The 13,333-nt window shown below is 38.6% G+C and overlaps 1 protein-coding gene across 3 annotated transcripts in view; it reads left to right on the top strand.

Moving 5' to 3' along the window:
• JHY (junctional cadherin complex regulator) overlaps positions 1–11,159 on the top strand; it is a 29,859-nt gene extending 18,700 nt beyond the window's left edge. The window contains exons 6-10 of one of the 3 annotated variants that reach the window (XM_067564638.1): positions 280–989; positions 2,096–2,387; positions 6,237–6,317; positions 9,437–9,562; positions 10,427–11,159. In XM_067564638.1, coding sequence (XP_067420739.1) covers positions 280–989; positions 2,096–2,387; positions 6,237–6,317; positions 9,437–9,562; positions 10,427–10,630 — 1,413 coding nt within the window. In that variant the 3' untranslated portion in view covers positions 10,631–11,159. Of the gene's footprint in view, positions 1–279; positions 990–2,095; positions 2,402–6,236; positions 6,318–6,360; positions 6,437–9,436; positions 9,563–10,426 lie in introns of those variants that run through there. The other 2 variants (XM_067564628.1, XR_010922904.1) reach the window with 2 other exon arrangements.
• Positions 11,160–13,333: the final 2,174 nt, after the last annotated feature.

The following is a 13,333-nucleotide window of genomic DNA, read 5'->3' as shown; positions in this document are numbered from 1 at the left end:
ACATGATCTGGCCTATTGTACATACAAATATAGAAAAGACAGTACTTCAGCTATGCTTAACCTTAAGCACATGTTCAAGTACTGACTTCAGTGGAACTTAAGTATATGCTTAAAGTGCTGTCCTGAATCGGGGCCTAAGGTTTGTGGATGTGGAGAAATCCTTGAATGAAAGGCGTTGGAGCAGCAAAAAATATGTGGAAGTTTAGTATGTTTGTCTCTTCAAGACATCATTTAATATACATCACTACCGTGTTTCACGACATCTTTAACTCATTTTAGGATCACCAAAATAAATGGCCCCAGGCAAACAGAACAAAATTTAATCGAGTGCTAAAAGAGAGATCTTTACCAGGGAATCCTGTTCAGCATCCACCAGGAAGACCAGCAGAACCAAGATCTCAGCATCACATACATTGCAGTGTATCAGAATTTGAGATCACACCTATAGATTCCAACTCTTCTGAAATGCTAGAACTTGAACAAGATGACAGTAGCTCACTGCATAGTTGGTTACAAACAAATCCCGTTGTTGATCCAATTACTCCTTCCATTAAGACTAGCTCAACAGCAAATTGGGACACTCACTTAAATACTTCACCAAATACAAATTATTTTGTAAACTGGAATCAGAAGCAAGTCTCCATGAACTTGGCTTCACCTCTGCACAATCCTGAACTAATATTGCATAAAAACGCTACTGGGTTGAATTTATCTCCAGCATATATTAGTGAAGAAAACAAGAAATATCAATACAGCCTTGGAAACAGACCTCTGTATAATCAGCAACATTTTCAAAATTGTTATGTTTTGGAGCCTCTTCCACCTGATGAGTATGCCAAGGGTCACACACTCCTAAACCAGAAAAACATTTCATCTACTTACAATGCTAATTTTCAAGAATCAGTAAAAGACCAAGTTTCAACTCAGAGTCATAGAAAGCAAATTTATACAGACAAGAGCCATCACAACTATGCTACCAATGGCTTGTGGTAAGGAAACAGATTTCAGAGTGTTATTGGCATAATGGTACATGATGCCCACAAAATCATATTAGAGAAGGCCAAGGAAGTGTTCAGAAAAATCTGATATACATTCAACTGCAGTAATTTATTCCTAGCTTCTAGTTTGTTCATTAGTGTTGATTTCATAAAGTTTCCTTTCTCTAACACTCTTTTTAAGCTTTCAATACTCCAGACACTCCTACATGTGAAATGTACATTGATCTTCATGTGTATCTGCATATAAAGACTGCAGGATCAAGCTTAAGAATGGTAACTGAAAATCTGGTATTAAAGAACAAAACAAAAAACATTTAGTTGCATCATCCATAAACTAAGTCTAGAGGAACCTGTTTTTAGTCAACTTGGTTATACCAAAACCCAGTTTGTGGCAAGGTGGAGTGAAAATCCCTGCTCCAGTGCAATTCAATGTGTTGCCACTCATGTTTCAACACTTGTCTATACAGGTTTGCTTCTTAAAAATCTTTCCCCATTGCAGGTCCACCAGTAGTAGCACTAGTGTATAAAAGGTTCAAGGAGCCAGCAGCATTTTTACCAATCCTGCAGTTGCTGTTTTTCAAAACCTTCAGAGTCAAAGGTTCTTACAAGAATAAAATCTGACGCTGCTAGTATGAAAAAGGCATGAGAGTTTAAAATTATTTATATAGAGCTTGTATGTAGATTGATGGTAATAAATGAAAATTCTACTTTAAATGAACACAAAGGGCCTGATTTTCATCTTACCTACTCGAAAGGTCTGCTCCAAAACCTACTGAAATGAATGGATGTCTTTACATTGACTTCAGTGAGCTTTGGATCAGGCCCAGAGTTTTCCCAAGTTGACTTAATAAAGTTATTCCTGATATACAAGGGTGTGAGAGTGAGATCAGAATTAGTCACACATTGTCAGGTTCACTACTGATGTTTTGAAGCTTTGTGTGGATAACTCAATGAGTTGTACCCAGCAAACAATATTTAAAGGTTTGATTAGCAATGACAATTTCAGTTTACAGATTGCTTATTGGGACTTTGCATCTACAGACCAGTAAATAATTTCCTTCTTTTGTTCTTGATTTTTTTTTTTTTTTTAATTTGAGGCCATCCCAGTCAGCTGCCCACAAGCCACTAGCAGGCCCTTCACCAACCACAAAGCTTATACAGACAATGGAGCAACATCATCAAGACCTCGCTCAACTAGAAGAAACTCGCCTTGCTGAAAGGCAGTTCTCTGGCTTGTTTCCACCTATAATCCCAAGGGTGGGGAGTGACTTGGAGCTTAACACAGAAAGATGTGAAGGAAACCAAGTGAAAATAAATCGCAGCAACTCGGAAGGGTACCTGCTGCAAATGGAAAAGCAAATGCAGCTGAAAGAAAAAGTGACTAGGAAGGTAAGAAAATATGGGTGAGTTAGAAAACAATTTTATATTGCTGTTTCCTCCTCTGATTAAACTAGTGCTTTGTGCTGGTCATCCAGAGATCGCAAAGCACTTTAAAAATGGGGATTATTCCCATTTTACAGAAAGGGAATTGATACTCCAAAGGTTAAGTGACTTGCCCAACATCAAACAAGTCAGTGGCAAAAGCAGATATGGAAAAAGAAAAAACGACTCATAGCTGATTTGACCAACTCACTCCCACACTTTTATATTCCAAGGAGTTGAGGCAATTCACCACTGCATCTTTCTAATCCACTTTTCAGAGATGGTCAGCTGTTAGAACACAGGGGAAGCTGTTGGTCCTTTAAGTTATACCATTGGTAAAATGATTTAGAAAGAAGCCATTTGTATAAGACAGCAGGTAGCCAGGCCTCAAGTCTAAGTAAGTTATTAGCCTTGTCATGCCCTTTTGCAAATCTCTTGGTTTCCAAGGGAATTCAAACTGAACACCACTAAAAGTTACAGGATTTGTGAAGCTAATGTCAAACATTATTCCAGGTCTGCTGACAACCCCATTGTGATCACTTATCAAAACTGAGCTCTGTGTCTTTCTGTGTGACCAAATTTCATACTACAACTATTTAACACTCATGCAATGGAACAGTATAAAGATATCCTTGTACACCCATGACAAATTAAATGTTTAAGAACTTAGCTGCATTTCTCAGTGCAGACAAGCTAAAATGGAATAATTACTCACGTGCTTCATCTAGAAGGCAGTTTGTGTATTGCTGCTTGACTGCCTCTGAGAAGGGTTAGCTGGATTAAGATAGTAATTGGAGGGCAGATTTCCTTCCTTTTCTATTCCCTGTGTTCAAGCCATTGTTTTTGTCCTTTTTTCCAGTAACTTTCTCACACTTATACCTCTGAAGAATTTTGTGGAGAATTGCCTTGTTTATGTCTCACAGTGAGACCCAGCTTCTCACATTAAACAGTCCATACAAATACACCGAAGTCAAATTTAATTGATACACATTTTGGCTTTGAAAATACATTGGAAATGACTACACCTGCTTGCGAAAACCCTGGCTTTATTACATATAGCTAAACGGTTAACTCCTTGTATTAGCTTCAGCTTAAAAAAACAAATATATAATTGTCCCGTAAAGGAGTTTGGATACTTGACTCAGAACAAAAGTCTAATACATTTCAGTCTAATATAATTTCTAATATAATATAGATTTCATTTGTTTGCCAGTTGGGATTGATTTAAAATATGTTCATCATTTCAAGAAATTACTTCCTCGCTGCTAGAAATTCTTTTGTCATTTCTGTAGCTACTCCATTATTGGCATTACTACAGTAGGTCAGAAAGATAAAACAAACCTGAGTCTAGATTATTAAGAACTTTCACTGCCAAACTTTTAAAATTTAGTCCAGCTATGAAAGTTAATTGAGTCTCCTTGGAACAGATGTGAAGAGATCCAGGAATGCCCAGCTCTCTCCAGACAAGCCAGAAAAGCACCTTATCCTGGAGTTAACATAATGGATGGTTAGAAATGGATTAAGATGAAATTCTGGTTCCCCACACAAACAACTAGTAAAAGGGTTTTGCATGGGGGATTAGCACGGAGCTGAAGAGAAGGAAAAGTGCTCTCAAGCAGGCAGCTGGGTGCAGTGCATTTGTGTGGGCGGGACTGAGGCCATTGCAACAAAAACATAATAGGTGATCCCAGTAGCCTTTCCTCTAGTTCACCCACTCCTGGTTCCAACACCTGTGACCCTCCACCTCCATCCCCCTACTCCCTGCACGCACATGCAGAGGGTCCCTGGGCCTAGCCTGCAAGGCACATAGGAAATTTCACACAACCTCTCCATGGCCTGTTTCTCAGGCCCCACCCCCCCATGCCTCCCACATCATGTGGGTATTGCATTTGGGGCCTTCTACAGCAACTAAGAGATCACATTTTTCCAGCTGTTAAGAACTGTAACCTTTCCCATATAGATGAAGTGAGTACAGTCAGAGGGCAGCCAGCATATAGCCCCAGGTCATGATTAGCAGCACACTTACTCTCCCAGCCAGTGCTTAATGCTGTGACTTCAACTCTGTAAATCTGAGTAATCAGCACTTTAAACATCCCCGTCAATTACTCGTGAGCATCTGACTAGTTCAAATATATATGTGTGAGTTGCTATCTTCTGCTTGCGCAAATGGCTGCGAAGATCTGAGCTTTAGAAGTTTTATCACCAGATGTCATTAGAAAGGGTTACTGGCACAGACTGTGGGCTGGGTACGGATAAGCAAGTCTCCCGGTCTCAGAAAATGCCCTTTGTGCAGAGGTTAGTGAATGATAGAAAGTTAAGCTGATTCGGGGCTTGGAATGCTATGTACTGGCAATGGCCTTCATTTTTGCCTGCTGCAGCCAATTCACTTGTAAAGGTTTTGTTCCATCCTACTACAGTTATTTTTTTTAACCTTTTCAAGTGAATGATTGCTTTCAATGAAAAAGGGGGAAAGGATGCTGCTCATAACACTGTCATGTGGCCAAATGAGGTTACAGATAGCAGTATTATTGGGGAAAAAGTAAACTTTGCAATCCCTAGTTATTAGGAACTGGGTTCAGAGTCAACCTAAGGTCCTCTCTTACTTGTGACATTTCTGAGAATGGATGTATAAGAAGAAATTGACTAACCTAATGGGAAAACAGTGTCTAATTGCCATGCATCACCAGTAGAAGCTTTTAAGGGAGAGTCATTTTAGAAAATATTCCACACGTCATTTTCATAAGATTAAGGGAATCTTTGACAACAAAGCACTTTGTTCAATGGATCTATGAGCTGTGGGTTGTTTTTGTTTTGTGGGGAGATTTTTTCCAATAAGTTTATTAATTTAAAGCTACCCTGGCCAGACTCTTCTGGTTTCATCAGTGTAAATTAGGAGCAATGCTGCTAATTTTAGGGTTAATCAAGAATAATTTAACTTGTGTAACTGAGATCAGAATTACACTCCGTCTATCCAAACCATTTACTATAGAACCTCTACCTTCATCCCCAGGTCTTCCTCCCTTCCACTTATTCTGGGTGAAACCTGACTCCACTAAAATCAGTGACAAGACTCCCATTCACTCTAGTGGAGTCAGGTTTTCACTTTCTGCCTTTTTTCCCCTCATATTACTGAATTTGCTATCCCAGGCACAAAGTCTTTAGTAGTTATGAGGAGAAGGATATTATTTATCTTCCTTTTATGAACAGCAAAAGCAGGACATTTTCTGTAGTTTTGCTACTAGGCTTTGTTCAAAAATTCTGTTAATGTTTAAACTGCAAATGCATCGTGATTTTAAGCTGTTCAATAGAATCCAGCTCATGAAATGTAAGACTAGCAAATTACAAAGTGGAGATATGCCTATTCATCATTCAAATATTCACATAATACAGAGAATTTCTAAAGGAATACTATCACATGAAACAAATGACATTAATTCAACTTTGTTTGCTCACTTAACTACTCATAAAACAAGTGCTGAAGTTAAGGTTGAGCATGCAGCCTGAATTCTGTCCCTTTTGTGCATATCCAATACACACAGTCTTTAATTATGTGATCATGTGCCGTAGTACAAGCTGAAATTATTCATGTGTGTTAAATGGTGGTGTAAATGCTTTACATTTCACTAAACTGTCTTCATTGTCAAACTTTTTTCTCGACTCCCTTGCAAAAACTGTCAAAAAGGCAAACCCATTTTTCTCCTGTTGTGTCATATGTAATTTATAGGAGGACATACCTGCTTAGGAGAAATACACCGTTGAGACTTTTGCCCTCCATGCCAACAGTTAAAGGAAAATCTATTTGATTCTGTTTTTAAGACTTCTAGGCCAAAGGACTACATGAACCTGGATGTGACGCTTGGAGGCCTTGGACCTGACTATGAAGCAGTCAGAGAGAAAGTAGGTGTCACAGATAGCATTTTGTCTGCTTTTTATGTTGCAGAGTTATGCCAAGTAAGCTGATGTATGGTGTAATGGAGATTGGAAGCACAGCTGATAAAGTAACTAAAGACTGCCTGGTAGGTTATGTCCTGAACTGAAGCTAGATATTAAATTCCAAAGGGGATGATCCTTCTGAGTATTGGGAAAGTATCTAGTCTCTCTCTATAAAGCATGTTAATCATTCTTGTGGCTCTTCTCTGAACCCTCTCCAATTTTTCAACATCCTTCTTGAATTGTTGACACCAGAACTGGACACAGTGTTCTAGTAACTGTTACACCAGTGCCAAATACAGAGGTCATGTAACCTCCATATTCCTACTCAATATGCCTCTGTTTTTACATCCAAGAACCAGGTTAGCCCTTTTAGCTACAGCATAGCATTGGGAGCTGATGTTCAGCTGACTAGCCATCATGACCCCCAAGTCTTTTTTCAGAGTCACCGCTTCAAGATAGAGTCCTCCATTCTGTAAATAGGACCCACATTCGTCATTCCCAGATATGAGCTTACAATTGGCCTTATTAATACATACATTGTTTGATTACACAAAGCCATCTGGATCACTTGCCAAGGTAGATAACAGCAACCCATCCTCTTTATTATTTACCACTCCCCCAATCTGTGTGTCATCCGAAAACAAAATCATTACTGGTAAAGTTTTCTTCCTAATCATTATAAAAATATTAATTAGCATAGAACCAAGAACAGATCACTGAGGGACCCCACTACAAGTCAACCAACTAATGATTCTCCATTTATAATTAGATTGAGACCTATTAGCTAACTAGTTTTTAATTCCATTAAAATAGGTGCCATATTGATTCCATATCATTCTAGTTTCTTAATCAAAATGTCATGTAGAACTAAGCCATCTAAATGTATTTATCAACACTATATTATAGTAGCACATCCTCACCTTATGGTAGCATCTTGTCTCTGGTAGCAGAGTTGCATGGGGTCCTTGTCCCTGTCTCCCCCACAAACTCTCATTTGGATTTACAGTCACCTTTCTCAGCCTGTCTCCTCTTCTTCTGACTCCCCCTCTTGGTGTTCTGTGACTTGTCCTCCAACTAAGTCACATGAAAGTCTGAACCCATCCAGGGCAACAAAAGCAAGTCCACACATCTTCAAACTAACAGCCCTTTCACACCTCTCAGACTTTACTGTAATTCACTTGTTGGCTTTACCTCAGGCTTCCCTGGTAGGAGCCTAACCTGGTCTGGTAGTTTCTTCCTCTGTTATTTCCTATCTATTAAACCCTCTCCCAGGGCTTTTCTGAATCAGAGACACTGATCTCCTAGGCAGTCTCTCTCCAACTGAGTGCTCTTATAAGTCTGCTTATAAAGCCCAGTTGTGCCTCCTCTGGCCAGAAGGCAATTAGTTAATCACCCCCACATGCACAGCATGACTCTTTGGGGTTTTTTTCCCAGACCTTGCAGATTATGGGAGTTAAGCCCCCATCACACACCTTTATCAACCAAACTTTATCAACCAAACTACTCTCATAAAAAAGATACCAAGTCAGTTTGAGAAACTCTTTTCCATAAACTCATGTTGAGTAGCATTAATTATATTATCCTCTTTAACTCTTTATTAGAGTCCCATATCAGCCATTGTCAAGGCTCTATCTGAGGCTGACAAGCCTATAATTACTGAAGTCATGTCATTTACCTTTTTTAAATATTGGCACCACCCAAGAGTTCTTCCAGTCCTCTGGATATTCCCCAATATTCCGAGACTTGTTCAATAACAACATCAATGGTCCAGATTTCTTTTGAGATCCTGGATATCTGCACAGAAATCTCATGCACACACCAAAAAAGGAAGAAGTATATAACAGAAGGAGAGGCAATTGTATTTTGATAGATTCATCACTCTAGTTTTGTAGTTCCCAGAAGCAGGTATCTATTAAAGGAATGTTTGATAGATAAGTATCCAACTGAAGATAAGTATAAACTGTTTTGTTCTCCCTCTGGTAGTTGAAGTGTAACATGACTTTAACATGACTGAACTGCACTGTCATTCATAGTGCAGAAGATAATCTTATTGAACCTTGGAAGAGAAAATGAAAGTAAATACAGTAGAGTAAGTGCAACAGGGAAGTAGCTGAATGCACATTACTTACTGTTAAGCAAACATCAGATGTTACTGTACCAAAGAGGAGATTGTCCGAGAAAGGGTCTGAATGAAAAATATCATTTGACCTTTTCACTGCCAGTGACTTTACAAGTCACATTTAGCAGATGTACATTTCAAATGCTGCAGAATGTATCCCATGTACTCTTGCACCCCACTAATAAGACAACAACTATTTATATTTATATAGCGTCCTTCACAGAAATGTTGCGGAGCATTATGCAGCTAAAATGATAAAATGATCAGACCTTTGGAGCAGTTTAAAAGCTATAGTGATTTCTTCAGCCTTGCAGTAAATGAGATAGATTGGTCATCTCAAATTGGCATAGGTAGAAAATTGCATTGCTACAAAACGTCCTTCCTCCAGATAGCGGAGGGCTATGTCCCTTTTTAATACTTTGGCAACACTTGTATAGCTTGTCATGCCAATAAAGTGTTATCGAATTGCAATGGGAAAAAAATTAAATGTTGACACCAGCTCTTAACTGAGGCAAACCAAAATACTTTGCTGAGTCTGAGAGTAATGAATGGTTGGAAACAGAGACAGAAAATTGGTTAAATAAATGGACCGGAGTCATTCAAGGCCTACTTAAATGCAGTAGAAGGACTTTAAAAATCAAAGCAAAACTGGGCAGATAGCTAGTGCAATACTTAGAATGGAAGTCATATGCTGAAACAGCTATGTGCCAATAAAGATGCAAACAGCTGCATTTTCAATGAGCTGCATCCTAGATAGAACAAAGGAAGAGCTCGTGAAAATAAAGAATTATAGTAATCTAACCTTGAAAAACAAGATTTTTAAGAAGATATTGCTGAGCAATTATCAGTGGCATATCTATTTCAAATAGCCTCAGAGGCGTAAATGTGAAAGTCCAGCAGTAAACAGGTTAATTAACTAGTCCATCAAAACTTTAAATAACCACAAACCTTTTTCTCTTGCCAGACAGAAAAGTTAAATAAGCAAAAGGAATATGCAAAGCAAGTTAAGGAGCACAACATGAAGAACGTTGCGACTGCGCAGAAACCGCCAGCAAAACCTCAGATGAAGTCATCATTATCAAGACATAAGGTTGGACTAGAAAGCATCTCATTAGAGGGACTAGAACTCCCATTAAAGTGAGAGGGAGAGGGCCTGAGAGACTGGATTCTGCATGTGTCCATGGGACACAGAGAACCATGAAAATTTAACTCCTAGAACCATGCCAGGTTAGGTGCCAAAAGATAAAGTTTTTATTGTCGCTTAAAACAATCCCAGACACACCTAATACAGAAAGCTCCTCAAGGTCAATTACCTATTAATTATTTTTGTACCATCCTCACCGTATTCTTTCTCTTCTCAAGAAATTTATCAGCCTTCAAACTAACCAGAAATGATATTTGCAAGGGACTCCATTGTCGTTAGTCTAAGCTTTGATTTTAAAGTCTTCGAGAGTATCTCCACGTCTTCTGTATCATTTTAGGCCTTTTGTAATGTAGTTTTGGAGGGAGGACAAAGAGGTCAATTATAGAACCAATCTCTATTTTCTGCAACTTGCCACATTTAGGCTATGGAACTCACTGCTACAAGGTATCATTGAGGCCAAGAGCTTAACAGAAATAAAAAAAAAGATTTGATATTTATAAGGCATGTGAGAATATCCAAATACTATTTTTGTTCTAAAAAGTTTTGGAAGAGATGTAAAACTGTATGTTTCAAGGCATAAGACAACCGCTAACTAATGAGGATCAGAAAGCAACTTTCCTTGGGGCAGATTATCTAATAACTGCAGTTTCTTGCACCTCCCTTTAAAGCAGTTGGTATTAATCACTATAAAATGTGGGATTAGACCATTAGTCTGATCTAGTATGGAAATGCTTATGTTCACCTGCCATTAAAAGTGTTGATCTGATTTTACTGTAAATTTCAAAATTCTTTCAATCTTAATATTTTTAGGCTCTGGAATATGCTAAGAAGATTCCTAAACCAAAAACTTTCTCAGCAAAACAATCAGATGAAGAACCAAAAGAGGAAAGCACTCTAGCACATACATTAAAAGGACAGAATTTACCTCAAATGTCATCCTTGAAAACTCTGCAAAACAGACATGAAATAGAGAAGCAAGCTGTGGCTGCTTTCAAAACCCTTCACATTTTATAACAAGTTTGAAATGATTAGGGAGCTGTACAAAGCAGACAGTATCTGCATTTAATTACTTATATGTTTCCCAGATACAGTATGTCAGGACTCTGTTACTTAAAGTAGAGTTTCTACCATCTCAAAACTGATCTGAAAACATTTCACCTTTTGCAATCAATCTCCCTTGTTTTAGTCCAATTTTATTATAACTACATTACATTTTTTTAAAGGTAAACAGTATTTGAAGAACTCTGGTTCTTTTTAGTCTATTGTTTCCTTCTTTGGAAAGTGCTGATTAAGCCATTGTTTCTTTCTGAGCAGTTTATCCAAAAAGTGTGGCAAGTGAATTTAGGTGCCTGCAGGATTCAGCAGGAGTATTGTGAATCACAGTGGAGTTTAAAGCTGGAACTAAGGTGCCTAAACCCTGATTTAGGTACCTAAGTACTTTTGTGAATCTAGATCTGTGAATCTAGATCCAAGATCTAGAGCCTTTCCCAAAACACTCACTCTTTTTCATGCTCTGAAATAAACCGTCAGAAACGTACTAAAACAGCTTTTTTATATTTACATAATGAACTTTTAAAAGTATTGCCATCACATTTAAAAACAGTTTGAGTGACTGTGTGTGTGGGTGGGAGGGGAACACTTGTTTTGTTTTAATATAACTTGAATTGAAATGAAAAGAGGAACTTTTCCATGATGCTTACTGAGCCATAGCCCAAAGAGACATGAATCAGTGATAAAATAGTTGAGTTCTGTCCCAGGTTTCCATAACCCAGTGGAGACAGGTATTCGAGATGTTATTAGCAGTATTTGGTTGAAGAGCACCTGATGTATATATGGTGCTTTTCAAACACACGGGGCATAGTCCCTGCTCCAAAGGGGCTCACAGCCAGTTATAGACAGACAAGTACAATACAATGGTAAAATAAGAGAGACCAAATATGGCAGAGGAAGATCTGCAGAGTAGGCTTCACATACAGAGAGAGGATTAAGGAGGAATCTGTAGAGAGAGCAGTGGGCATTGATACATCGGGGTCAGATCCAAAGCTCCCTGAAGTCAATGCAAAGACGCTCTCTGCCTTCATGGGCTTTCAGTCATGACCTAGGAATGGGAGACTATTCCAAGTATAGTGGCATCATGAATAAAGGCATAAAGCTGCAAGCAGGAGAAGGTGACAAAGGGAGCAATTGAGAAAATTTGCAGGATCACAGAGTGAGTAGGAGGAAAAAGAGTTGGAATGTGGACCAGGGCAAAACTGTGAAGACTTTGTAAGATGAGGACAGAGCTTGCGCTGTATGTGATACAAGAAAAGAAGCCAGATGCAGCATAGTCGCATGGACAAGGCACTGGAGTAGGACTTCTGACCGGATTTCTGTTTCCAGCTCTGCCCTGACTGCTGTATGACCTTGAACAAGTCACTTCAGCTCTCTATATATGGGTACAACCCCCTCTCCTCCCACCCAGATCCCCTGGGTATGTATTTGGGTGGCTAGCCCAAACTGCTGCCTGTTCCTAGCTATCCTGCTATTTTTAGCATGCTAGTTCAAGCAAAGCTAGAGTGTGTCTGTCTGTTCAAACACAGTCCTAGCTGCAGTGTAGATACACCTTAAATATATGTACAGCCCCTAGTACAACGGGGTCTGATCTCTTTGAGCTTTTAGATGCTACCATATACAAATAAACTACCTTGGAGATATAAGGAGGGAAAGATGTGGTCAGAATAACAGGAGAGGAAAACCTAATCAATTCCTGTAAGAGAAAACAGAGAATTCCGACCCAGTCCCAACAGTTAAGTTAAGCAAGAACTGATTCTCACATGTTTTATATAATGTAGTAATCTATCATTTTTAGACAGTCTTACACGTTTGGGTCCTTAACAGGTTTTAACCTGTACAAGTTGACCTTTAAATTAAATCTGGCACATCTTAAATTAAAATAGGGGGAGGGGAATCAACTACATTGTATTACCTTAATATCTGCAACATTTTCTTTCTTTAAAATGAAGAGGAAGCTGTTGACAGGTTATCCAGGAACAAAGCCAAACTAAAACACTCCCAATAACGAAGAAGTAAAACATGAACCAAACATAGGCTATCAATAGGGATATAATAATTAGTTATGCAATTGTTGTTTCATTATTGGTTAATGATTCATAGTCACAATATCACAGCAAGCCCAGGAGTTCAGAGCCTCATCTAGGGATTGAATATGCATACAAGTAATGGCTCTTCATCTAGACAATCTGTTATTAGCCAGGAGTAGTTTGAAGAAGCACTGAAAAACTGAGCATAACGTTAAGGTAATCAAGAACTACACTTTTGGTAGGAAACAGCCTTTAACAGCTTAAGTCTAAAATAAACACATGTGATCCTTGTGATAGTTCTGTTTCTTTAACTTGGTAAACAGAGAATTAGATCCACAGATGAAACATGATAAGAAGACACACAGCAAGGGAGTTTTGGAGAACACACACTAGAAATCTTTTTGAAAATAAGCAATTTCTGCAGGTTCATGTTGACTCTTTGGTTTGTTTTCATCATACTTTTTCCAGCAGAATGGATATGGAATCATGAGCCTGGCTCCATAGTTATGATTACAATCAGGTTCCATCGTAAACCCTATTTTTAGCCCTATCCCCCATATATTTAACCCTAAATATCTGGCATGAAAATTGCCTGATTTATTCTCAGGGCAAAGGAGAATTTTCCTAACAAATTTGA

The sequence above is a fragment of the Emydura macquarii genome, unplaced genomic scaffold, assembly GCF_026122565.2.
Source record: "Emydura macquarii macquarii isolate MOO-44397 ecotype Brisbane River unplaced genomic scaffold, CSIRO-AGI_Emac_v2 contig_312, whole genome shotgun sequence".
NCBI lineage: Eukaryota > Metazoa > Chordata > Testudines > Chelidae > Emydura > Emydura macquarii.
This window is presented reverse-complemented; position numbering and strand designations above follow the sequence as displayed.